At 42.0% G+C, this 21,091-nt stretch overlaps 12 protein-coding genes across 12 annotated transcripts; 6 read left to right on the top strand and 6 right to left on the bottom strand.

Moving 5' to 3' along the window:
• Positions 1 to 119: 119 nt before the first annotated feature.
• Positions 120 to 2,119, top strand: FA14DRAFT_181411 (sugar transporter; the record flags this gene model as incomplete). The annotated part of the gene is made up of 2 exons (XM_025501097.1): positions 120 to 1,316; positions 1,385 to 2,119. 2 exons carry the CDS (start codon positions 120 to 122, stop codon positions 2,117 to 2,119), a joined length of 1,932 nt encoding a protein of 643 aa, XP_025353034.1.
• Positions 2,120 to 2,206: 87 nt separating this feature from the next.
• On the bottom strand, positions 2,207 to 3,770 carry FA14DRAFT_191806 (NADH oxidase). Its single transcript, XM_025501892.1, has one exon. It carries the CDS (start codon positions 3,568 to 3,570, stop codon positions 2,221 to 2,223), a length of 1,350 nt encoding a protein of 449 aa, XP_025353033.1. The 5' UTR covers positions 3,571 to 3,770; the 3' UTR covers positions 2,207 to 2,220.
• A 323-nt stretch (positions 3,771 to 4,093) lies between these two features.
• On the top strand, positions 4,094 to 4,960 carry FA14DRAFT_168762 (putative oxidoreductase; the record flags this gene model as incomplete). Its single annotated transcript, XM_025500161.1, has 1 exon — positions 4,094 to 4,960. One exon carries the CDS (start codon positions 4,094 to 4,096, stop codon positions 4,895 to 4,897), a length of 804 nt encoding a protein of 267 aa, XP_025353032.1. The 3' UTR covers positions 4,898 to 4,960.
• Positions 4,961 to 5,162: 202 nt separating this feature from the next.
• On the top strand, positions 5,163 to 8,173 carry FA14DRAFT_77132 (uncharacterized protein). The gene has a single exon (XM_025502862.1). The coding sequence runs from the start codon at positions 5,428 to 5,430 to the stop codon at positions 8,125 to 8,127; it is 2,700 nt and encodes an 899-aa protein (XP_025353031.1). The 5' UTR covers positions 5,163 to 5,427; the 3' UTR covers positions 8,128 to 8,173.
• FA14DRAFT_77137 (ATPase) lies at positions 8,174 to 9,796 on the bottom strand. The gene has a single exon (XM_025502863.1). It carries the CDS (start codon positions 9,687 to 9,689, stop codon positions 8,220 to 8,222), a length of 1,470 nt encoding a protein of 489 aa, XP_025353030.1. The 5' UTR covers positions 9,690 to 9,796; the 3' UTR covers positions 8,174 to 8,219.
• A 106-nt stretch (positions 9,797 to 9,902) lies between these two features.
• Positions 9,903 to 11,311, bottom strand: FA14DRAFT_181406 (NAD(P)-binding protein; the record flags this gene model as incomplete). Its single annotated transcript, XM_025501096.1, has 2 exons — positions 9,903 to 10,864; positions 11,083 to 11,311. 2 exons carry the CDS (start codon positions 11,309 to 11,311, stop codon positions 9,903 to 9,905), a joined length of 1,191 nt encoding a protein of 396 aa, XP_025353029.1.
• A 380-nt stretch (positions 11,312 to 11,691) lies between these two features.
• FA14DRAFT_181405 (uncharacterized protein) lies at positions 11,692 to 13,053 on the bottom strand (the record flags this gene model as incomplete). Its single annotated transcript, XM_025501095.1, has 4 exons — positions 11,692 to 12,158; positions 12,553 to 12,612; positions 12,674 to 12,753; positions 12,827 to 13,053. 4 exons carry the CDS (start codon positions 13,051 to 13,053, stop codon positions 11,692 to 11,694), a joined length of 834 nt encoding a protein of 277 aa, XP_025353028.1.
• A 560-nt stretch (positions 13,054 to 13,613) lies between these two features.
• FA14DRAFT_162033 (uncharacterized protein) lies at positions 13,614 to 16,023 on the top strand. The gene has a single exon (XM_025499396.1). The coding sequence runs from the start codon at positions 13,633 to 13,635 to the stop codon at positions 15,934 to 15,936; it is 2,304 nt and encodes a 767-aa protein (XP_025353027.1). The 5' UTR covers positions 13,614 to 13,632; the 3' UTR covers positions 15,937 to 16,023.
• FA14DRAFT_162032 (uncharacterized protein) lies at positions 15,644 to 17,114 on the bottom strand. Its single transcript, XM_025499395.1, has one exon. It carries the CDS (start codon positions 17,099 to 17,101, stop codon positions 16,004 to 16,006), a length of 1,098 nt encoding a protein of 365 aa, XP_025353026.1. The 5' UTR covers positions 17,102 to 17,114; the 3' UTR covers positions 15,644 to 16,003.
• A 287-nt stretch (positions 17,115 to 17,401) lies between these two features.
• On the top strand, positions 17,402 to 18,763 carry FA14DRAFT_168760 (Aldo/keto reductase). The gene has a single exon (XM_025500160.1). The coding sequence runs from the start codon at positions 17,648 to 17,650 to the stop codon at positions 18,677 to 18,679; it is 1,032 nt and encodes a 343-aa protein (XP_025353025.1). The 5' UTR covers positions 17,402 to 17,647; the 3' UTR covers positions 18,680 to 18,763.
• A 206-nt stretch (positions 18,764 to 18,969) lies between these two features.
• Positions 18,970 to 19,998, top strand: FA14DRAFT_165517 (Aldo/keto reductase; the record flags this gene model as incomplete). Its single annotated transcript, XM_025499962.1, has 1 exon — positions 18,970 to 19,998. One exon carries the CDS (start codon positions 18,970 to 18,972, stop codon positions 19,996 to 19,998), a length of 1,029 nt encoding a protein of 342 aa, XP_025353024.1.
• Positions 19,999 to 20,109: 111 nt separating this feature from the next.
• On the bottom strand, positions 20,110 to 20,757 carry FA14DRAFT_181400 (uncharacterized protein; the record flags this gene model as incomplete). The annotated part of the gene is made up of 1 exon (XM_025501094.1): positions 20,110 to 20,757. One exon carries the CDS (start codon positions 20,755 to 20,757, stop codon positions 20,110 to 20,112), a length of 648 nt encoding a protein of 215 aa, XP_025353023.1.
• Positions 20,758 to 21,091: the final 334 nt, after the last annotated feature.

Here is a 21,091-nt window from a genome sequence, read left to right as displayed (position 1 = left end):
CAACAGGAAGGAACTTGCGGGGAAACAACGGGGGGAAAGATCTGAACAATGGGGCTCCATATAAATAAGAAGATAATGAAATGAATCCATTCTTCCCCCGTCCACCGGACAACGCAAAAATGGAAAACAAAGAAGAAAAAGATAAATCAACGTCTGATCCAAAGATCATGACGAATGATGTAGAATCAGATCAAGCACTCGAAACTTCATCTCCTAGCATTCAAGGTGACGAAGAAAAACAAGGTGAACCAAAAGCAGTAATTAATGCAGATTTAGAAAAACGTTTGGCAAATCCACTCAAACTACTCAGTAGAGAAGAAGTCCTGGAAAGAAGTAAACAATTTGCTCATTTGGTCGGTGAACCTGACAGTGTTGAGCTTTTCAACAAAGGTGCTCTTTTGGCAAGAGATCCGTTGTTGTATGAATCATTACCACTCTTGACCGATGCAGATCGTGCTGACATCAAAAGAGAAGAAACGCACAGATGGGATCATCCGAAGCAACTGTATGTCTTGGTTGTTTGTTGCTCTTTGGGAGCAGTAGTTCAAGGTATGGATCAATCGGTCATCAACGGGGCAAATTTATTCTTCCCTACAACATTTGGAATTCAAAATGAATCAACTTGGTTCTCGGGTATCATCAATAGTGCTCCTTATTTCAGTTGTGCACTCTTGGCATGCTTTGTTACCGAACCTCTCAATTATTACTTTGGTCGTCGTGGAACGGTTTTCATTACTTGTTTTGTCGCCTTTGCAACGTGTATCTGGTCAGCAGTTGCTCATACATACTGGAATCTGATCATATCCCGTGTAGCCTTGGGCTTTGGAATCGCTCCAAAAAGTGCAACTGTGCCAGTATATGCAAGTGAATGCGTTCCCTCTCAAATCCGAGGGGGTTTGGTGATGCAATGGCAATTATGGACAGCGTTTGGAATCATGTTGGGATACGTTGCTGATATTGCATTCTACAATGTTCCTGATCAATCGGGTATTGTTGGTTTGAATTGGCGTTTGATGTTGGGATCAGCCGCAATTCCTCCAATCGCAGTTATGGCTCTCGTCTTCTTTTCTCCTGAAAGTCCAAGATGGTATTTATCAAAAGATAAACATAGAGAAGCTTACCAAGCTATGTTGAAACTTCGCAAGACACCTTTGCGTGCAGCAAGGGATCTATACAGCGCCTATGAAGGTGTTTTGGCAGAGAGAATCCTGAACTCTTCACGGTCAAGAAATCGTCTGATAGAGATGGTTGTCTCTCCCCGCATAAGAAAGGGAGTCCAGTCCTCTGGATTTGTCATGTACATGCAACAGTTTTGCGTGGGTATCGATTCGTGCAATTGAGTAAATTCTCTGGTATACTGACATCTTCTTTCCCAACTTAACAGGGTATCAACGTTAATGCTTACTATTCCAGTACGATCTTCAAACTATCGGGAGCAACGGAGCTTGCAGCATTGGGTGCTTCGCTTGGATGGGGCTCTGTTAACTGGATAATGGGATTCCCAGCAATCTGGACAATCGACAAAATCGGTAGAAGAGGTCTTTTGCTGATCGGGTTCCCATTGATGAGTATCTTCTTATTCTGGACTGCATTTTCGTTCTATATCCAAGATCAGACTGCAAGAATTGCCATGGTCGCCTTAGGAACGTACTTGCATTGCTGCGCTTATTCACCCACGGAAGGACCAGTTCCCTTTACCTATTCATCTGAATCCTTTCCTCTTGCGCACCGAACATTGGGAATGACATGGGCAGTAAGCGTGTGCTGGTTCTTCAACGGAATTCTGTCGTTGACCTTCCCGGAATTGCTCGTCGCCTTTACGCCTACAGGAGCGTTCAGTTGGTATGCGGCATGGAACATCTTTGGATTCGTATACACCTACTTCCTATTACCTGAAACCAAGTCACTATCTCTTGAAGAGTTAGATGCCGTCTTCTCTGTTTCCAATCGCGATCATGCCAAATATTACTGGAAACGTTTACCCCACGATTTATCTTGGCTCGTCAAATTCGGAAAGAAGGAACCCTACAACGAATTCTTATACGAGCACGAAAAACTTACCCTAGAAGAACGTGAGGAACGTGGAGCCTTATTCGCGCAAGCAGCTGCTGGTCATTAGAACTGCAAAATCTATTAGATTGTACTGAGCTGTACATGTGATTTCTATATAACGAATTTATAAAGTATGATGAGATAATGATATAAAGAGGCTCTACTACCTTAGAACGATTTGAGAGGCTGGCCCTCCAATTTGGGATAACCTGCTTCGACGATGCCTTCTTTACCCTTTTCGCCCATGTTCTTCATCCAAGCTTGCATTGTTTGGTTAAAGTGTTCATGATCTTCTTCATTTGCTTGATCGAAAGGTTGAATCTTATTTCCGATTTGTTGCATTTGTGTGCCTGAAGCAACGTTTGTGATCATAAAGTTGTTCTCATCCAACAAAGTCTTTGTAGCAGCAACTGCTTCTCCACTGATCAACTTTTTGGGTAAATCAAACTCTTGTGTGACAGGTCTGCCCAAGCCGATACCATCAGTTGAGCCTGATTGAATAGCATCAATCATTCCTTTGGCAGTACGGAAACCACCGGTTGTCCAAATTGTGGATTTTTTAATTCCTTTACGAATGATTTCGCTGAATTCCAAGAAAAATGCTTCACGTTTGATTGTACTTTCACGTTTATGCGAGAATGCTAACTCTTCATACGTTCCACCCGAAAGTTCAATTACGTCAACGCCAAGCTTTTCCAAATGAGCGCAAACTTCTCTGCATTCTTCTGGTGTGAAACCGCCGGTTTGGAATTCGACTGAGTTGATCTTGATTCCCAAAATGAATGATGGGTCAGGAACTTGTTTACGGATCTCTTGAATGATCTCATAAATAATTCTTGCACGATTTTCCAATGAACCACCATACTCGTCTGTACGTTTGTTTGTTGTTTGTGCCAAGAATTGGGCTAGCAAATAACCATGGGCAGCATGCAATTGAACTCCATCACTTCCGTTATCATATGCATACTTTGCTGCAAATGCAAAGTTTTGAACAACTTCTTGGATACCTTCTTTGGACAGAGGAGTTGGTTTGCCGAACGAATGACCCATTCTGTCATCTAATTTGACATCCGAAGCAGAAACAGGGTTAGGGTTCAAGCCTTCTGCAACTTGACGTCCACCATGACTTAATTGAGTGAGGAACAAACTTCCTTCAGCTTTTGCGCCTGCGGCTAAACGTTGAAACGCTTTTGCACGTTCAGGTTGATCGGCAACACGTTTGTTCATGATTGGATTTCCTGGGCCTTCCAAATTGATTTCATCAACGATTGTATTTCCCGAAAGAACGATACCAAATCCACCCCTTCCCCATTCTTCATAAACACGGATCAAGCCTTCACTTGGAATTCCTCTCTTGCTCAAATCTTTTTGATCCCAACTTGATTGATATTCGGTCATTGCTCCTTTCATGAATCTACTCTTGGCAGTCTTGCCTGAGAAGGGTAGCTGGATCTTATCTCCCAAGATGGAAGGATCGCTTGGCTTTTCAGCCTGTCTTCTGATACTGATTGTAGACATATTTGAATGTAGAATGAATATTTGGGTTATAGATGGTAGCAAGAAGTGAAAGCAGATGACCTTTTATACCCATGTTGTCTTCTTCCTAAGGAGGGTTTCCCGTTCTTCGGTTGTAAGCTAAAATCCGAATTAGACCAAAACACTGGTACAGTGCAGCGCAACGCTTACGACCGTACCACAACGGCTTCACCGTACCGTATGAGTGGAGGTCTGACTGACTGACTAAATAGCGCGAAATAGAATTCCATCAAATTCTATCCGTAAATACACCTTGGAATGTTTTCATTCATTACTTGGTAAGGGTGATCCGAGATTCCACCGAGATTAGATGACAATAAGCCAGCTATACGATGAAGAATGCCAATTGACTGATACCTACAGTGTAAAGCTTATCTCTGGATTAATCTTACCTATCTTAAGGAATAGCCTATTCTATCTCCGACACCTCATCTATTTCCGAAAGTCACATGTCCTCCACATCAATGCCGATGATTCCCTCTTCTTCTCCATCACATTCTCAAACATGGCAAACGTAATCTTTATCACAGGTGGTGGGTCAGGAATCGGTAAAGCAACGGCAGAATTATTCTCCGAAAAAGGATATAGAGTCGTAATAGTTGGAAGAGATGGAGAAAAGTTAAAAAGAGCAGCAAAAGATGTTGAAGCAAAAGGTGGTGAATGTTGGCCAATCGCACTAGATATTGGAGATGCAAAAGCTGTTCATTCTTGTATTGAAGAAGTGGTGAAAAAATGGACAAAGATTGATGTTCTGGTCAATAATGCAGGTCTTGCACTTGGATCACCAAAACCTTTTCATGAGCAGACAATTGAGGATATTCAAACAGTGATCAATACAAACATTATGGGCACCCTAATGGTAACGCATGCTGTACTTCAACAAAGTATGATGAAGCAAGACAAAGGAGGACGAGGTACGATTATCAATATTAGTAGTATAACAGGATTAGAAGCTCCTCCGATGGGTGAAGCAACATATCATACCAGTAAAACAGCAATGGAAGGATTTTCCAATGTTTTACGTCAAGAAACGATTGGTTCGAATGTTCGTGTTTTGGTTGTTCGACCAGGCTTTGTTGGTGGAACGACAAACTTTCACGGTAATCGACTTAACGATAAAGAAGCTGAAAAGGACGTATTCGAAGGACTTGAACCTGTTTTAGAAACTGATGTGGCAAAAGCTGTTGAATATCTCGTTGATGCGCCCGAACGTGTTTCTGTTAAGGCTATTGATGTCGTCCCAACGGCACAAAGATCATTACCAACGGTTGATAGACAATGGAATGAACGTAATTCGGTTAAACAATGAAAGCAATCTTCTGACGGGGCGGGCGTTCATTGCGCCATAATACCGAATCGTTTAGTAAGGCACGAATGAAAGTAGGCACTGTGGCAGTGTGATTGTACCCGCATATGCGGCGCACAAGTTGGCGTTGGCGTGCAGATGAAGAGCGATCATTCACTTCAACGCGTAACAACACAGAGGTGCCATCCATACTAGACAACATCATATCAGTGATCTATCTCTTATACTCATGTCATGAACATGTCAAAAATTCAATGGCGTTCCCGATGGACTCTTTTCGCACCTTATCCGTGACATGTGTGACTCCAACGGTGTATTACGCCATCCGCAGCTGACAAATGTCAAAAGAAATACTTTTGCTTAGACTATAAAAAGGATATAACATTCCATCTTCACAGAACTTTACCCAATTCTACCTTCTTCCCTTTCATTAAATCTCTCTTCTTAAAGACCTGGGCTGGCCTCAGGCAAATAGCAATCGACTGGTCGAATTGCAACAACATAACGAATACACACTCTTTCAAAAACACAAAATGCTCTCTGCCCTTTTCAAAACGTTGATTGCCCTGGTGGCATTAACGTCTTTGTTAGCAATCATTCATGCTGCACCAGCTCCTTACCGAGTTCTACCTGGTGAAGAGCCACATCCTATCTACGGTCCAAATGGAATGGCCTTAAGTGAAAAGACCGTGATTCACAAACGTGAACCTTTCGTTTTGGAACCTGGAATGCATCCTTTGGAACATATGCCACCAGGAACAGTTGCAAAATTCACGGCACTCAAGCGTGATCCTTATGTCTTGGAACCTGGTATGCATCCTTTGGAACATATGCCACCAGGTACAGTCTCAAAAGTTACAGCACTTAAACGTGACCCTTACGTCTTACGCCCTGGAATGCGACCAATCGAACATCTTCCTATGGGTGCAACAGCTCTCAAACGTGAGCCTTCTCCACTCGTACTAACGGGTAATATGAAACCTATGGAGAACGTACCGAAAGGGATCCACATTCTGCGTCGAACACTATTCAAACCTGCTGATAATGCAACAAAGACGTTTGATGATGGTCAAAAGACTAAAGAAACCGATTTCAAGAACAAACAAAAGGATGATTCGACAAAAGCCACTGATCAATTCAAAAAGGATCAAGAAAAGAAGGATAATGATCAAATCCAAAAGTTACAAGATGATCAAAAGAAGAACAACACAAGTACAGCAGACGCACAAAAGCAAGTTGATGATTTGAAGAAGCAACAAGCGACTGATAACGCAAAGGATCTTGCTGATTTTAACATCCAACAAGATGAAGACAATAAGTCTGCTTTGGACACTTTTAACTTTGCACAGAAGCAGGATAAGCAATCATTTGACTTGAAGCACCAGCAAGAACTTGATGATCAAAAAGCACTTGACGAGCAAAAGAAGAAACAAGATGCTGCAAATAAGAAAGCCATCAGTGACCTTCAAGATAAGCTCAAGAAGGACAAAGTTAGTGATGCAGATGCTCAGAAGCAAGTTGACGATCTCAAAAAGCAACAAACGGATGCCAATGCCAAAGAAGTAGGTGATCTTAAGACCAAACAAAAAGACGCAAATGACAAAAAGGTAGACGACTTGAAGAAGCAGCAAACGGATGCAAAGAATAAGAAAGATGATGACGATTTAAAGACGTCCAATGATCGTAAGAAAACCACTGCTACCAAAAAGCTTAAAGATAAGCAAAGCGCACAGAACAAAAAAGCATCCGATGATTTACAAACGAAGCTCAAGAACGACAAAACGAGTGAGGCTGACATTAAGAAGCAACTGGATGATTTACGCAAAAAGCAAGAGGAAGATGACAAAAAGGCAAACGAAGATCTTCAAAAGAAGCTGGACGCTCAAGACAAGAAAGCCAGTGCTGATTTAGCATTCCGTCAAAAGCAGCAAAAAGCGATGTTCGATCTTAAATCATCCCAAAAAACTTCCGACGATAAAGCTTTGGACGATTTGAAGAAGAAACAACAAGATGCCAACCAAAAAGCCATTGACGCCCTCAAAGCCAAGCAAAAGTCTGGTAAGGTGAGCGATGCAGATGCTCAGAAACAATTGGACGACTTGAAAAAGAAGCAGGAAGATGATGACAAGAAAGCCAAAAGCGATTTGCAAAAAGATCAAGACACGAAAAATAAGAAAGCAGATGATGACCTTAAGCAAAAAAATGAGGATGCGTCAGGTAAGAAGGCAATCGATGATTGGAAATCCAAGCAAAGTGATGATGATAAAAAGGCACAGGAAGATTTGCAAACCAAGCAGCGTACCGATAATCAAAAAGCCGTTGATGATCTTAAAGCTAAGCAGAAGGCAGGTAAAGTCAGTGATGCCGATGCAAAGAAGCAGCTGGACGATTTAAAGAAACAGCAAGATCAAGCTGATAAAAAAGCTTCTGACGATTTAAAGAAACAACAGGATGATAAGAACAAAAAATCTGACGCTTTCCTTACGAATGCCCAAAAAGCAAAAGGCGATGCAAAGTCTGACGATCAAAAGAAGCAACAACAAGCTCAAGACTTTTTCAAAAATTTGTCTGGGATGAATCAAGATCAAAAAGATCAAGCTGCAAAATTCTTCAAAGCAAATGCCGATCAACAAAAACAACAACAGCAACAACAACAAACCTTCTTCAAGAATCTGTCACAAAACGATCAACAACGTAAACAACAACAAGATGATTTTTTCAAGAAGTTGGCCGATCAAAACAACAAGGACAAGGACCAAGACAAGGATAAAGATGGCAAGAGCAAAACAACTACCAGCACTTCCGCTACAAGCACCTCGTCTGCAAGTACTACATCTAAGAGCACTTTCGCCACTCCAAAGCCTACTGATCATAGAAACTGGCTCGCCGATATCTTCGACAAAGATGCCAAAGATGACAAGAAACCCTCTTCCACTTCATCGGATGACAAAAAGACTACTTCAACATCCACTTCTTCTTCCACCTCTTCTCCTACTGCTCATGTGAAAGCAAAGGCAACTACGGCTTCGCAAAAGACCACATCGACAAGCACAAAGGATTCTAACACGCATCATACACCTTCTCCGACCCCATCTCCAGCTTCGCATTCGAAAGACGATGACAAGGATTCAAAAACATCTGACGATAAGAGCACAGATGACAAAGACACATCGAGCAAAGGCGATGATGACAAAGATAAGCGATCATTAGTCTTCAAGAGAGATTTCTCATAAATTGATCATATTATAGGTCGTTCCCGAATTTGTACAGATGAAATAAATACGATTGCTATAAAACCTCGAACTGTGTGAGAACCCTTGCGTGATTACTCTTCTTCTTGAATGCCCTTGCGTAAGATGCGGACTTGATTTTGTATCTCTCTCCAAAGGACGTATTTGTTCAATTCCTCATCATCGTCGCTGTCATCATCATCAGCCAGACGCAACCAGTCCGAGTCGGTTTCTTCTACATTGAACTCTTTTCTTGCCTTACTTGTAGATTGTTCTGTAGTACTTTCTGGCTTTTGTCGTGCGATAGCCAAAAGAGAGGCAACAAAAGCTTCTTGCATGTACGCAAAGCTGAAATCGTTTGTGATTCGTGCAATTGCCGGACAAAGTTTATCCGGGAATTCAATGCTCTTGTTATCCTTCAACTTGCGTTGCCAAAAGTGTGCATACAACTCACGCTCCTTCTCGTTTGGATTATCAAAAAAGTACTTTCGATCAAAACGAGAAGGTCTTTGAGAGATACCGGGATCAAGTCTGTCAAGATGATTCGTACTGCCGAGCATCATGATTCCATCATTGTCCTTCAAGCCATCCACTTCGTTCAAAAAATAGCTTCGAATACCTTCTGTGATAATCGTATCCAAATCTTCAAGGATCAAATAACAGGGTGCCATTGCTCTAGCTTTCTTGAAAATTTGCTTGACAGAATACTCCGGTCCGGCGTATGAGACCAGAGAGCGCACATAAAGTGTTGGGATCGGGTCAGATAGCGTGTAGAGAGTGTGCATCATCGCTTTGATCGAGATGGTTTTACCATTGCCTGGAGGCCCATGATATATAATACCTCGCTTCCATGGAACTTGAAGACTTTTATACGTCTCACGAGATCGGAAGAAGGATAAATGATCATCAATAATCTCTTCTTTTCGTTTTTCATCCAAGATGACACTGTCCCAGGAGGCATGAATGAAGCTGTTGTACAGTTCACTGCTCTTGCTCCAATAGCCTTGATCGTATTCCCATACTTGACCATGCAGCTCATTTGACCAAGTACCAGCTGCTTGTACCAACTCTAATGCCGCTTGTTTATCCTTTGTCAAGACGAAAATCAGTTCTTGTTTCGGATAGGCGGATGTCCCGTCACGTCCGTCGATGTAGTAGACAATGAAATCGTTTGATTGCCATTGATATGCATACTTTGCTAATTGAAGTTCAACACCCAAAGAACCTGGCTCTGTTCGATGAGCAGGTGCGAGGTATCTGATCAAGCTTAAGGAAGTTGGCGTTAATTGTCTTCTTGAATGATCTTGTAAAAGTTGAAATTGTGCAAGACCGGTTTGTTGTGCAAAATTGATCAGGTTACAGTTATCCGCCGTTACGACAACTTGTTCCAATTTTGGATATTCTTCTTTGAGTGCAGCCGCGATCACTGCTTGCGTACTTACTCGTGATCCACTACAATGATCAAAGTATGCGTCAAATGCTTCATCAGTTTGACTGCGTATATTGTCTTGTGTTGTGCCCATCAATGGGAGCAAATTTTGATAGATGTTTGTCTCTGGCTTCATTACGATGTGTTTGCTATGAAAGGATTGCAATGATGGGTGTCATGAATGGACAAGTTGTTGCCCGTGCGAATGAATGACTATATGTGCTGTGCATGCTCAGCAGACAGGCGCAACGCCACGCTAAACAATGCCCTGCACTCCTCACGCCCTGCAGAATTAAGCTCACAATAAATGCAGCCACAACGGTTGGACCCCTAAAATTGGATAAATGCTTCATTGCTGCAAGCTTTGGATTGCATTTTGCAACTGTTCATCTTTTATATCCTTTTGCAAGCATTCAACAATAGCTTGCCATACTTGTGATGAGATATTATTGCCTTGTTCGTCTTTGATCTCATTTGGTGTGAAATCTTTCAATTCATCATGTTGCCAAAATTTACCATGTGAATCAGGGCCCTGTAATAAACCACTTACATAAGATCGACTTCCTTGTTCGGCAGATCGTTGAAACAACGTTGAAAAGATGGGCTTTGTTAGATATCCGAGTGGGATCTCAAGCTCTCTGGATAAATCTGTTGCTACCATACCAGGTGAGACAAAATTGACGATTACTTCATCTCGTGAGATAAGGCCTGCAAGATGGGAGATCGCATACATCATCAATAACTTGCTTCGACCATATTGCGCAAAGGTGCTGAAGCTCTCGTTTTTTGGATTGTACGACTGAAGAAGCCCTCCAGCTTCTTTTTGTTGTTCGTTTGTATTGAAGTGTTGTCGAAGATATAAGGCTGAGGTGATGAATTGCAGTACAGGTGTGTCTGTGTCTGCTACGGACGATGTTGCCCTAAGTTTTGGTAGCAAAAGAAGACCCAACAAAATGGTAGAAAGCGTATTGACCTGCAGTGTTTCTTCCCATCCATATTTTGACGAATTTGCCTGCTTTTTCATCACAGCAGCGTTCAAGATTGCAGCATCTAAACGAGGTAATTCATTGTTGATTTTTCGTGTGAATGCGATGATGCTGTCATAATCTGTCATATCTAGCATCCAAGTATCAATCCTAGATGTTATTTTGGTGTTGTGAATTGCCTCTTGTATGCGTTCCTTTGCTCTTTTCCCTCGATCTTCATCACGTACCGCTAAGATGAGATGAGAAGTGCCCAGCACAGCCAGCTTCTTTGCTGCCTCAAATCCTAATCCAGATGAAGCGCCTGTCACAATGATTGTCTTGCCTGCTAATGATCTAGTGGGGTCATGTAGATTTGTCAACCATTTTGATCTCAAAAGTGACAGCACCATCTTTTCCAATGATGTTGATGATGAGAAGAAGAAGATTAGTGGAGCAACAAACGCGTCTTTTTCTTCTTATCCCCGGGTAAACCATTAATCCTCTTAAACCCGCTTCACCATAACTTTGTCTTTTGTCCGACTTTTGAGTACGCCAGACTTTTACCATAACTTGCGGTAGACTTCGCATTACTCGCTGCTGCTTGCGCATGATTTCCCTTTTTTGCAGCTTGATTAGCATTGACTCTGTGAATTTCACCATGAATAAAATGTTTATCTGATTCACGATGAACAGTTGCTCTTAAACTATTTTTTATCTTGTTCGGTGCATCGTGTACCATATTGCTGATCTTTTTACCAAGACTTACTTTTGGTTTTGGCATCGTTTCCGGCATATTTATTGGCGTAGAAATAATTTCAAGAATATTTATGATTAGCAGAAAGACAAGGAAGGCTATCCTTATACGAATATAGTATAGATTGACCATTTGTATACTCTCTTGAAACTCTATTTCGCAGTCCAGCTGCAATCTGATTATTGGTCATGATGGTGGGGTGAAGATTTGCATTTTCCCGAGCGATTTGTGTCCCACAACTCATTCACGAAGTTGTATAAGACGGCGTTCAGCGGGGCTGGGGCGTGCAGAAAGAGAAAGCCGCACTTGATCACCCTAAGCCCTTTTCGCATGATGCCAAACTGTCTACTTTGCCACCGCCTCTCATCTAGGAAGTACTCAGCCACACGAACTCTGAAAGACAGTATTGCCACATCTTTCTATCTATGACCGCGTAAACCGGGTATACGAAAGGTTGTATCTCTTACTTTCTTGGCAGCAATAGCTGTATGACCTACTCCAATTGCCTTTGCATAGCTCACTTGAGATTTAGCATAATGCTTTTTATATTGAGCTTCATTCGCTTTTTGCTCTTGAGCAGTTTTCTTAACTACTCCACCTTGATCGACATAACTACGAGCAGTTGCTAAATGAAGATCACCTTTATAAAAGTGATCATCGGCTTTGTTCGCCAGTCGATCGATTCTTGGATTCCATTTTTCACTATGTTTCTGCGCTTGTTGTTGAGTTGCCGAGGTACGATAGTGTATCTCGTCTTTTCCCTTTTGCACCACTCCTTTTACATTATTCATCACCTTTTTAGCTCCTGTGTTCACGCTATGGGCTGCATTCTTCAACGGTTTCATAATTTGTGCTCCAATATTTTGTTGGCCTGCTATTGTGTTCGCTGGCCTCGATAAAAGGGCGGGCAAAGCAATTAAATGAAGAATGAGACATGGAAAAAGCAAACGTATAAAAGTTGCCATTTAAGATATCATGGCAGTCCAGCTGCTAAATATGGTATATTTGTTTGATTTGAGTTTTGAGGCTCGAATAAAACGAGATGACAGTGAAAAGAAAGGGGCAAGAAAAATACCAAGTCTGAATTTATACTTTCAAACAAATCGAGTGTAGTGCGGTGAAAAGCGGGGAAACAATAAACAGAGGATAAGATTTATTGTTCGGACTACATAATCAATGATTGGGCGCAGGTCACGGGGCTATCTCGCAACGAGGTCGAACTTTCGGAGCGCTCACGGTGTTAATAGCCATGTACGCCCCAGTCTAGTCGTTGAACATACTGCTAAAGCAACCGTACCAGCTAGAATCAGGCGCACTTGCACTGGGACAAACTTTTGTACCTAAGGAAACGAAGAGGAAGAAGTCAGTGAAATGACTAAGGAGAAATAAGACAATACATACCTTGACGAGCAATCAAGCTACCGCAATCCGGGTTACTGTAAGGACTGTTACCTTTGCTGTTTGAAGCACATCTGACAAGTCTAGAGATGAGGAGAGAAATTGATGTTAGTGATTACTCCAAACAGTCTTCACATCAGTGTGAGCTCTACTTACTTTCCACAGGGAGAAGGTGTATTGCTATCATACATGCACGGATTTGTGCCTGCCGGTGGGAAACATGTTGCACCTCCTCTTGCCGCACAAGTGGATTCATTAAAGCATCCTGGGGTGCGTTTCTTATTTTTTGTTTTTGGTGGCAATTGAAGTGGTTCGCTTGCTACATATGTTACCAAAAAGGTAAACAAGATGAAAAAAGCTGCAGTGTTTTTGTTAAAGAACATTGAATAATTATCAAAAATGAAAGATAGAATGGGAGGAGGGAGCCAGACGAATTTAGAGTTTTTGAGCGGTTTTATACCTTTGTCAAGATGCTTAAAGAGTTGAATCGAGGATTCTTAGCAGGTCAAGATATTTTTTCATTTTATGGTCATTAGCTAGCTCCTGGAATGTCATACCATTACCGCCAAGGGTAAGCTATCTCAAGTTGTTGTCGCGGTACAAATATGCTATTATGCTAGGGGTCTGAATGCTTTATTGATGGGTGGGTTACAATTGATCGAGAAAAGCAGTCAAAAGCCGTTCAGATCTTCAAAATCGAGACACGTGCAAAATTGAGAAAGTGATTGCAATCACTGAATAGTCGTAATGACATCCTATGCATGGTGATGTTGTGGCGCAGCGCTTTAAATGTTAATGGTGCCTGATTGTTTCTTGTGACAGTTGCAGTGCCTCCCGCGTATTCAGGCTCAATGCTTCCGAACAATAAAATAGGAAAAGGGTGTGGAGGGATGCATTGATGCTAAACGGGAACAATGGCTGTCCGTATAGCATACTTCCCTACCACCATCAAACAATCCATCATGGTCAATTCCAACTTGATCATATCTCGTTGGCCAGATGCATTGCTGGTTGCTTTAACGGCAAAGGCTTTCATCGGTCATTCATCTTGGGCTTATACTTGGATCGTTTCAGGTGCGGCTCCCTTAAGTTATATTCTCTTATCCGGAGAAGTACAACATCCAAAAGCAAGAATATTAGCTTGGGCTCCTATTTGGCTTTTATTGGTTTTGATTAACTTGGCAGAAGCTGCAGCTTCAACTTCTTGGTTATTCTTTGCAATCTTCACTTCCCTCTGTTGGCCTTTGGTCTTCCTTGCAAGTTTATTCCAATGGCATTTCGTTGCTGAATGGACGAGAATCGGTTTGAGAAAAGTATTGCACTTCGTTCATTTCGCTTCAGACACAATCGCTCTGTTCGATCTACCCGCTTTGGAGATCGATGTAGACGTGGCAGGATTGATGGTGATCAGAGGTGTAAAGTTATCCCTTTCAACTTTGACTTTGACCGCATACGGAATCGAAGTAGGCATCAAGCTTTCAGATGATCTAGAATTGGCATTACAAACAGACAAAGTTACCGTTGCTCTTTTCCGTCGAATCGAAATCGATCCCGTATATGGAAATGTGAAAGGAGGTGCATTTGAACAAACATTTGCTGAATTAGAGGGAGATACTCGCTCACCCGATGGTCAAGTGCTGATGGATGAAAACACACCTCTACTCAAAGCGGCAAGCAAGGCAGTAAGAGATACAAAAGATGATTCTCTTTCACCACCTCCATTGCCAGCTAGAAGCAATACAGTACAATCACCAGAGATTTCTTCAGTTCCTCCTCCTTTGCCAGCAAGAAGTAGTACAAGTGTGGTTCCTGTGCAGGATAACGATCCTTTAAGCTCTGGTACTGATGCAACATTGGTCAGTGGAACTGACAACGAACTTCACCGCACACCAACAACGCTTTCCGACACTTCCACCGTCCAAAGTGCACCTGATCGTGTTGCAGATTGGAGTGAAGATGATGAAAGTCATTGGTCAAATCCAGGAAAGACGACAATGGCAGACAAGATGACTGATGGATGTGCACCTGAAGATGCTGGAGTAAAAGAAAGTGTTGAACAAGCAACTTCTGTTTTGGTACATGAAGAGAATGACAGTGAAATGGCTAGATTGGAAAAGATTATCAAAGGTATTGAAGAATCAAGCGAGGTACGCAAAGCAGATGCAAGTGTTAGACGTTTGGTAGAACGTAAAAAAGACAGCGATCCAGAAAATAAAGTCAATTTGGAAAATGATAGACATGTTCGAGCAGCAATTTGTTCGCAATTACACAGAAAAGCGTCCATTCAACATGCTCCTAAACACTCGGTTCGGGTTACAACTTTGCAGCAATTAGCACCACCTTGGGTCTTACGTTTATTCCGTCGCTTGCCTCTTCTTTTACGTCTCTTACTCAACCCGATTGCATACTTTCATCCAATTCGCATCGAAGCAATCACTATGGGAGCATCTGGTCGTTGGATGCAGAGTATTTTAGGAACGGAAATGTTTAAAGGTTATGCAGATCGTAACACAGATATCGGAAAATTACGTGATCGAATGTTTGAGTGGTTGAGCGACGCAAACTTTGTTGTGGGTTTGAATGACTTCACTGGTCAAGGCTTGGTACCTGTCGATACGGATAATGACATCACTTGTCGTATGGCAGTTGAAGAAATCACACTGTATCGAACAGTGCCCCGTCAAGCCAATCTGAAAAAAGCAGTTCAATTAGGAGGAGCAGATTCGACCGTAATGGTGCCATCTATGCTACTGCCACATCATGATCACCTCTTACCATCGCAAGATGATCGCAGCAAAGCAGAAGAGAAACATCGTCAAAAGATTCGACGATCTGATTCAGCTCCAAAAGCTGCACAAGAAGAGAGGTTACTCAAAAAGAGTATGCGTGATGAAGTTAACTGTCAAATTTCCGTTCATGTTCGCTTGCCTGCTTGTTTCGATCAAGATTTACTCAACTTTATTTCTGCTCTGGTAAAAGCGAGCAAAATTATCGAATTTGAAAAAGCATACGAGGAAGTAACTGAAACCCAAGTGAGAAGCCTGAAAGATTTCAAGAATCTAGTCAATACCGGTTTACGTGAAAGTGTCAAAAAGGTTACCGTTAATGCGGCTGCCAATGATCGTTGGATTGCAAAAATGGTTGGAAAAATAACGAAAAAATTGGAAAGTGCACATGGAGATGTAGGATATGCTGGAGCGATTCCTGTTTCCCTTAAACCTTATCGTGAAGCAGCCGTTCCGGGAGAAACAAAATTATTACCTTAAAGAAAAAACAACATTTGGATACCCAACAAACTTTGTAGCATAGTTCACTTTATACGAACAATTTTATTCATTTGGCATGCTCATCTATAGCCTGTGAGAAATCATCGATGAATGTCCATCTGTACTTGTTCGCTAAATCGAGTTCTTTCCAATCATTAATCTTGTTTGGGAATTGCGGTAGATGACCTCGCAACGTTCGATCATGTGCTAAGATGATAAAGACATCTTCGGTGCTGTCTAACTTTCCTATTCCCCTCAATGTGGAGAGTGCGTCTTCTTTATTTTCACATAACCCTTCTGTTGGATCATAGAATGGTTTGCTTTTCCCCTTGTCTTCCGGTTGTAAGTTCTCCAAGATACTGCAAGGACATGATGTTTGACTGAAGTGCTTGCTGGATGGTACTTGTACCGTTTCTGGTAAGCTTCTGAATTCGTTTGGTCTAATTTCTCCACCATGATGAGCAGCATCACCGCCCATAAAGACAAATGTTGAAGGTGTAACACGAGCAAGGCCAGCAATATGACCGGGAGCATGACCTGGAGTGTAGAGTAAATAGAACGACTGATCGCCAAAATAATCAAAGCCATCGAAATCACCAATTTTTATATTTCCCCGTTTCGCATCTTTCATATCAATTTCAATCAATTCACGATCTTCCCACATTTCCGATGGGATCGGACTTTCTGCATCGGCTGGATAACCGGGTAAAATTCCTTTTTTGAATCCTGGCCCGACGACTAATGAAGTATGCTTTGGAAACTTTTGTGGATTGCCTGTATGATCGAAATGATGATGTGACCAAATGATCGATTCAATATCTTTTGGTTTGGGTAAAGAATCATCCTTTGATTCTTCCAAGATGTCAGCAACATCTTTTTCCACTTCAATTGTACAAATTTTACTCAATCTATCCGAGAGATGTTTCGGATAATTTGTCTTGTGATCTGTTCGAATCCCCAAGTCAAACAAGACATGTCTATCTCCAGTACTATTTGTGACCAAAAACGAGAATGCAGGACAATTTAAGTCTTCATGTCCCTTTATCGCAGGTTCCATAAACAGCTTAGTGGGTATATGAATGGTTGACGTTGAATCGATCAACCTCACCGTTGAGACTGCATCAGAAGGTGGAATATGAAGAGCATTCGTAGGTACGGAAGTCATCGTGATGGTGATTGATGGGAAGTCGTACGACAACCTAGCATTGCAATCAATAATGTGGAAATGTTCTCGGATTTAAGCTATGATTATGTAATCTGTCACCGGAGAAAAGAAAGCGCGGCAATTGGAACAAGAATACGTCAATGCGTTTGTGCATACATCTCCGACTTATTACCGCTACTGGTTTGATGCCTCAATGTCAACGACTTGTGTGCGGATTTAAGACCCAAGTGGAGTCCAGCTTAGAGCGGGCGGGGCTAAACAACCATCAACGGTTAATTGTGTGTACCATTAACAACAACACAGATGATAGAGCATCTTTGCCGAATCCAAAATAGAACACGGCACAGATGAAGGAAGAAGTGCCACCTTCCCGAGAGCGGATTTAGAGCTATAACGACTAGAAGGGTATGCTTCAAAGACAGGTGTATAACCTGCAAGGTTCATTCATTTTCTTCGTGGCGAAAAGTAGGTGGAGAAGGAAAGGGTATATATAATACAAGTCCACAAACAAGATTCCCTTCTTTTTGACAATAACAATTACTCAAAATGGCATCTACAAGTACAATCCCAACTCGCCAATTCGGCAAAACAAACGACAAAGTCGGATCGATCGGTTTCGGTGCAATGGGTTTAGCAGCCTTCTATGGTGCTCCAGCCGATCAATCGACCGTTGATGAATTATTGAACGAATGCTTGAAGCGTGGAGTAACGATGATCGATACAGCCGATATTTATTCTCCATTAAGTTCGGGTAAATTGGGTTATAATGAACAACAAATCGGTCAATACCTCGCCAAACATCCAGAACAAAGAAAAAATATGTTCTTGGCTACCAAGTTTGTCAACACTTTCACTCCTGAAGGTTTGAAGCAACGTGGTGATAGAGAATACGCTCACTCAGCTTGTGCTGACTCACTTAAACGTTTGGGCGTTGATCAAATCGATTTATACTACGCACATCGACCTGCTCCTGATACCGATGTCACAGAAACAGTCGGTGCAATGAAGGAGTTGAAAGACCAAGGCAAGATCAAATATATCGGTGTATCTGAATACAACTTGGATCAACTTGAACGTTCAAACAAAGTTGCACACATTGATGCTATTCAAATTGAAATTTCACCTTGGACACCAGAAGTTCTTACAAACGGAATTCTGGCATGGTGTGAAAAGAACGGCACAGCAGTCGTTGCTTACAGTCCTTTAGGCCGTGGTTTCTTGACCGGTCAATACAAATCCGTTGACGATTTCGAAGAAGGTGATTTCCGTCGTAACAACCCACGTTTCACCGGAGAAAACTTTGAAAAGAACTTGGAGCTCGTTCGCGATATTAAGAGTATTGCAGACAAGAAAGGTGCAACACCCGGTCAAATTGCTTTAGCTTGGGTTTTGTCCAAATCACCTTTGATTGTTCCAATCCCAGGTACAAAGAAGTCCAAATACTTAAAGGAAAACATTGATGCTGCTAACGTCAAATTGAGCACTGAAGATATCAAGGAGATCGACGGTGTCATCAACTCATTCAAGGTTAGCGGAAGCAGATACCCTGAAGCTATGGCAAAGGTTCTCGCATTCTGATTCCATTTGTAGAGAACGGAAAGAAATAAAATGTGATGCTTACTTCTTGAGAATTGATTGTGTTCTTATAATTTGCAAGTACCATTGTCCATTGTTTAAACACGGAGCCGTTTCGGTGTTGCTTTCGTTGCAACAGAAAATTGAAAAAAGGTACAGCGCTAGTACCTGAAAGCCACAATAATTCACCCTTCATACTAACGGATATGTCCGCTTGCTCAGCACATAGAACCGAACGTACCCCACTTATTCCCCATCCCTTCTTCTCACCATCATCTTTAATCTCGTACAGGATGGCTTCCACCGGAATCATCCCTACCCGCTCCTTCGGGAAGAGCAAAGAACAAGTAGGTTGCATCGGTTTTGGAGCAATGGGTTTGGCCGCATTTTATGGAGAGCCTGCCGATCAACTAACAGTTGATGAGCTATTGACACAATGTCTTAGTCGAGGCGTGACGATGATTGATACGGCAGATATGTATTCACCTTGGGAAACGGGAAAGTTGGGCTACAATGAAGAACAAATTGGACGATTCTTGAAAAAATACCCTGACCAGCGAAAGAAGATGTTTTTGGCTACAAAATTCGTTAACTACTTTACTCCAGATGGCGGAATGAAACAAAGAGGTGATCGTGAATATGCATTTTCTGCATGCAATGATTCCCTGAAGCGATTAGGTGTTGAACAAATCGATCTGTATTATGCTCATCGATCTGTACCTGGCACAGATGTGACAATCACTGTTGGAGCAATGAAAGAGTTACAAGAACAAGGCAAGATCAGGTACATCGGGGTATCGGAATATAACCTAGATCAACTTGAACGTGCAAACAAGGTTGCTCACATTGATGCAGTTCAGATTGAAATTTCACCTTGGACGCCGGAGGTACTTACGAATGGTATATTAGACTGGTGCGAAAAGAATGGAACGGCTGTGGTTGCCTATAGCCCACTTGGAAGAGGATTTTTGACAGGACAATATAAATCACCAGAAGACTTCAGTAAAGATGATTTTCGTGCAAGCCATCCTCGCTTCACAGGTGAGAATTTCGCCAAGAATCTAGAACTTGTTCGGGATATCGAAAAGATTGCAAAACGGAAGGGTTGCCAATCTGGTGAGATTGCATTGGCTTGGTGTTTATCGAAGTCGCAGCTCATCATTCCAATCCCAGGCACGAAGAAGCTCAAGTACTTGAACGAGAACATCAATGCTGCCAACATTCATTTGAAAGTAGAAGACGTCAAAGAGATCGACAGCATCATCAACTCTTTCAAAGTGAGTGGAGAAAGATATGCTAATCCTCAATCGCTAGCATTTTAATCAAGCTGAGTAGGTAAAGTCCATGGAATTCAAGAGAGATATACCGATATGCTACAGATTCAAAGGGATGCTACATTGTCTATCATGAAAAAATGTGCAATTGCGGCACAATCATGCCTCAGAGTAGCCGAACAATGCCAAATTGACAGGCACGGGCGTATCGAGCGGATGAACAAAGACCAAATCATTGCCTTGTGAAACGTTTTGCGAAACAGCAATGGGCTTATCATTGGTGTATTGGTAATCGTTTGGGTTTCCCGTTAATTCAAGTTCAATATATGCACCTAAATCTGAATCATAACCGGGAGAAGCTTTGAACCATTGATTGTACAAATTGCCGCCATTGTATGATTCACAATCTTGGATTTGCAACAAAGACCAATTATCGTCTGAAGGGATTGCAGTAACACATTTTGTGTTTGAAACATCCGTGATCTTCAATTGACCAAATAATTGACCATCAACATTCCAGCCATCAGTTTGACAAGTATCAAATTGGAATCTGCTTGGGGAGCTGTCCACTACATCTGGATTGGTTGTAAGGTAATTGTTTCCATCAGTCGTTTCGGTGATTGGGTCATTTGGATCACCTGCTTGTGATCCTTTTCCTCCGTGCAAGTTTGTGATGCGTAAATCACCACCTCCGTACGTCTTTGTACATGTGATACCTGAACGTTTGACTGGTGTGGCAGATGTGACAGAAGCCAAGGCAATTGCCATACCTACGATTGCGGTTGAGAATTGGAAAACAGATTTCATCTTGAATTTGGTGTTGTTGCTGAGAAGTGAGGAATTGTTTGGACAAGGGTTGATTTTGACCCGCTTTAAATACCTTTCATGTCAATCAAAAATCTTCCAACATCATCGCCTTAGCACCGCCTTGGTATTGTCAGGAACGACTAGTGACGGAGACAAGTACATAAAGTGACAGCATGGCTTATTCTTGGCAAAGATCGGATCACAGATATTTCATTGACAGAGATGGTATGCACCATGTCCGTTACAATCATACATCCAGCATAGCCATTGCATAAACACACACAGACATACCAACGCGGACCGCACGCACGCATGAAAGATCAAATTAGCGTAT

This window comes from Meira miltonrushii (genome assembly GCF_003144205.1).
Source record: "Meira miltonrushii strain MCA 3882 unplaced genomic scaffold FA14scaffold_4, whole genome shotgun sequence".
NCBI lineage: Eukaryota > Fungi > Basidiomycota > Exobasidiomycetes > Exobasidiales > Brachybasidiaceae > Meira > Meira miltonrushii.
This window is presented reverse-complemented; position numbering and strand designations above follow the sequence as displayed.

What these genes read in the sequence shown, in the direction of transcription:
- FA14DRAFT_191806 (XM_025501892.1), bottom strand. Translation starts at nt 3,570, where the DNA reads ATGTCTACAATCAGTATCAGAAGACAGGCTGAAAAGCCAAGCGATCCT.
- FA14DRAFT_77132 (XM_025502862.1), top strand. Translation starts at nt 5,428, where the DNA reads ATGCTCTCTGCCCTTTTCAAAACGTTGATTGCCCTGGTGGCATTAACG.
- FA14DRAFT_77137 (XM_025502863.1), bottom strand. Translation starts at nt 9,689, where the DNA reads ATGAAGCCAGAGACAAACATCTATCAAAATTTGCTCCCATTGATGGGC.
- FA14DRAFT_162033 (XM_025499396.1), top strand. Translation starts at nt 13,633, where the DNA reads ATGGTCAATTCCAACTTGATCATATCTCGTTGGCCAGATGCATTGCTG.
- FA14DRAFT_162032 (XM_025499395.1), bottom strand. Translation starts at nt 17,101, where the DNA reads ATGACTTCCGTACCTACGAATGCTCTTCATATTCCACCTTCTGATGCA.
- FA14DRAFT_168760 (XM_025500160.1), top strand. Translation starts at nt 17,648, where the DNA reads ATGGCATCTACAAGTACAATCCCAACTCGCCAATTCGGCAAAACAAAC.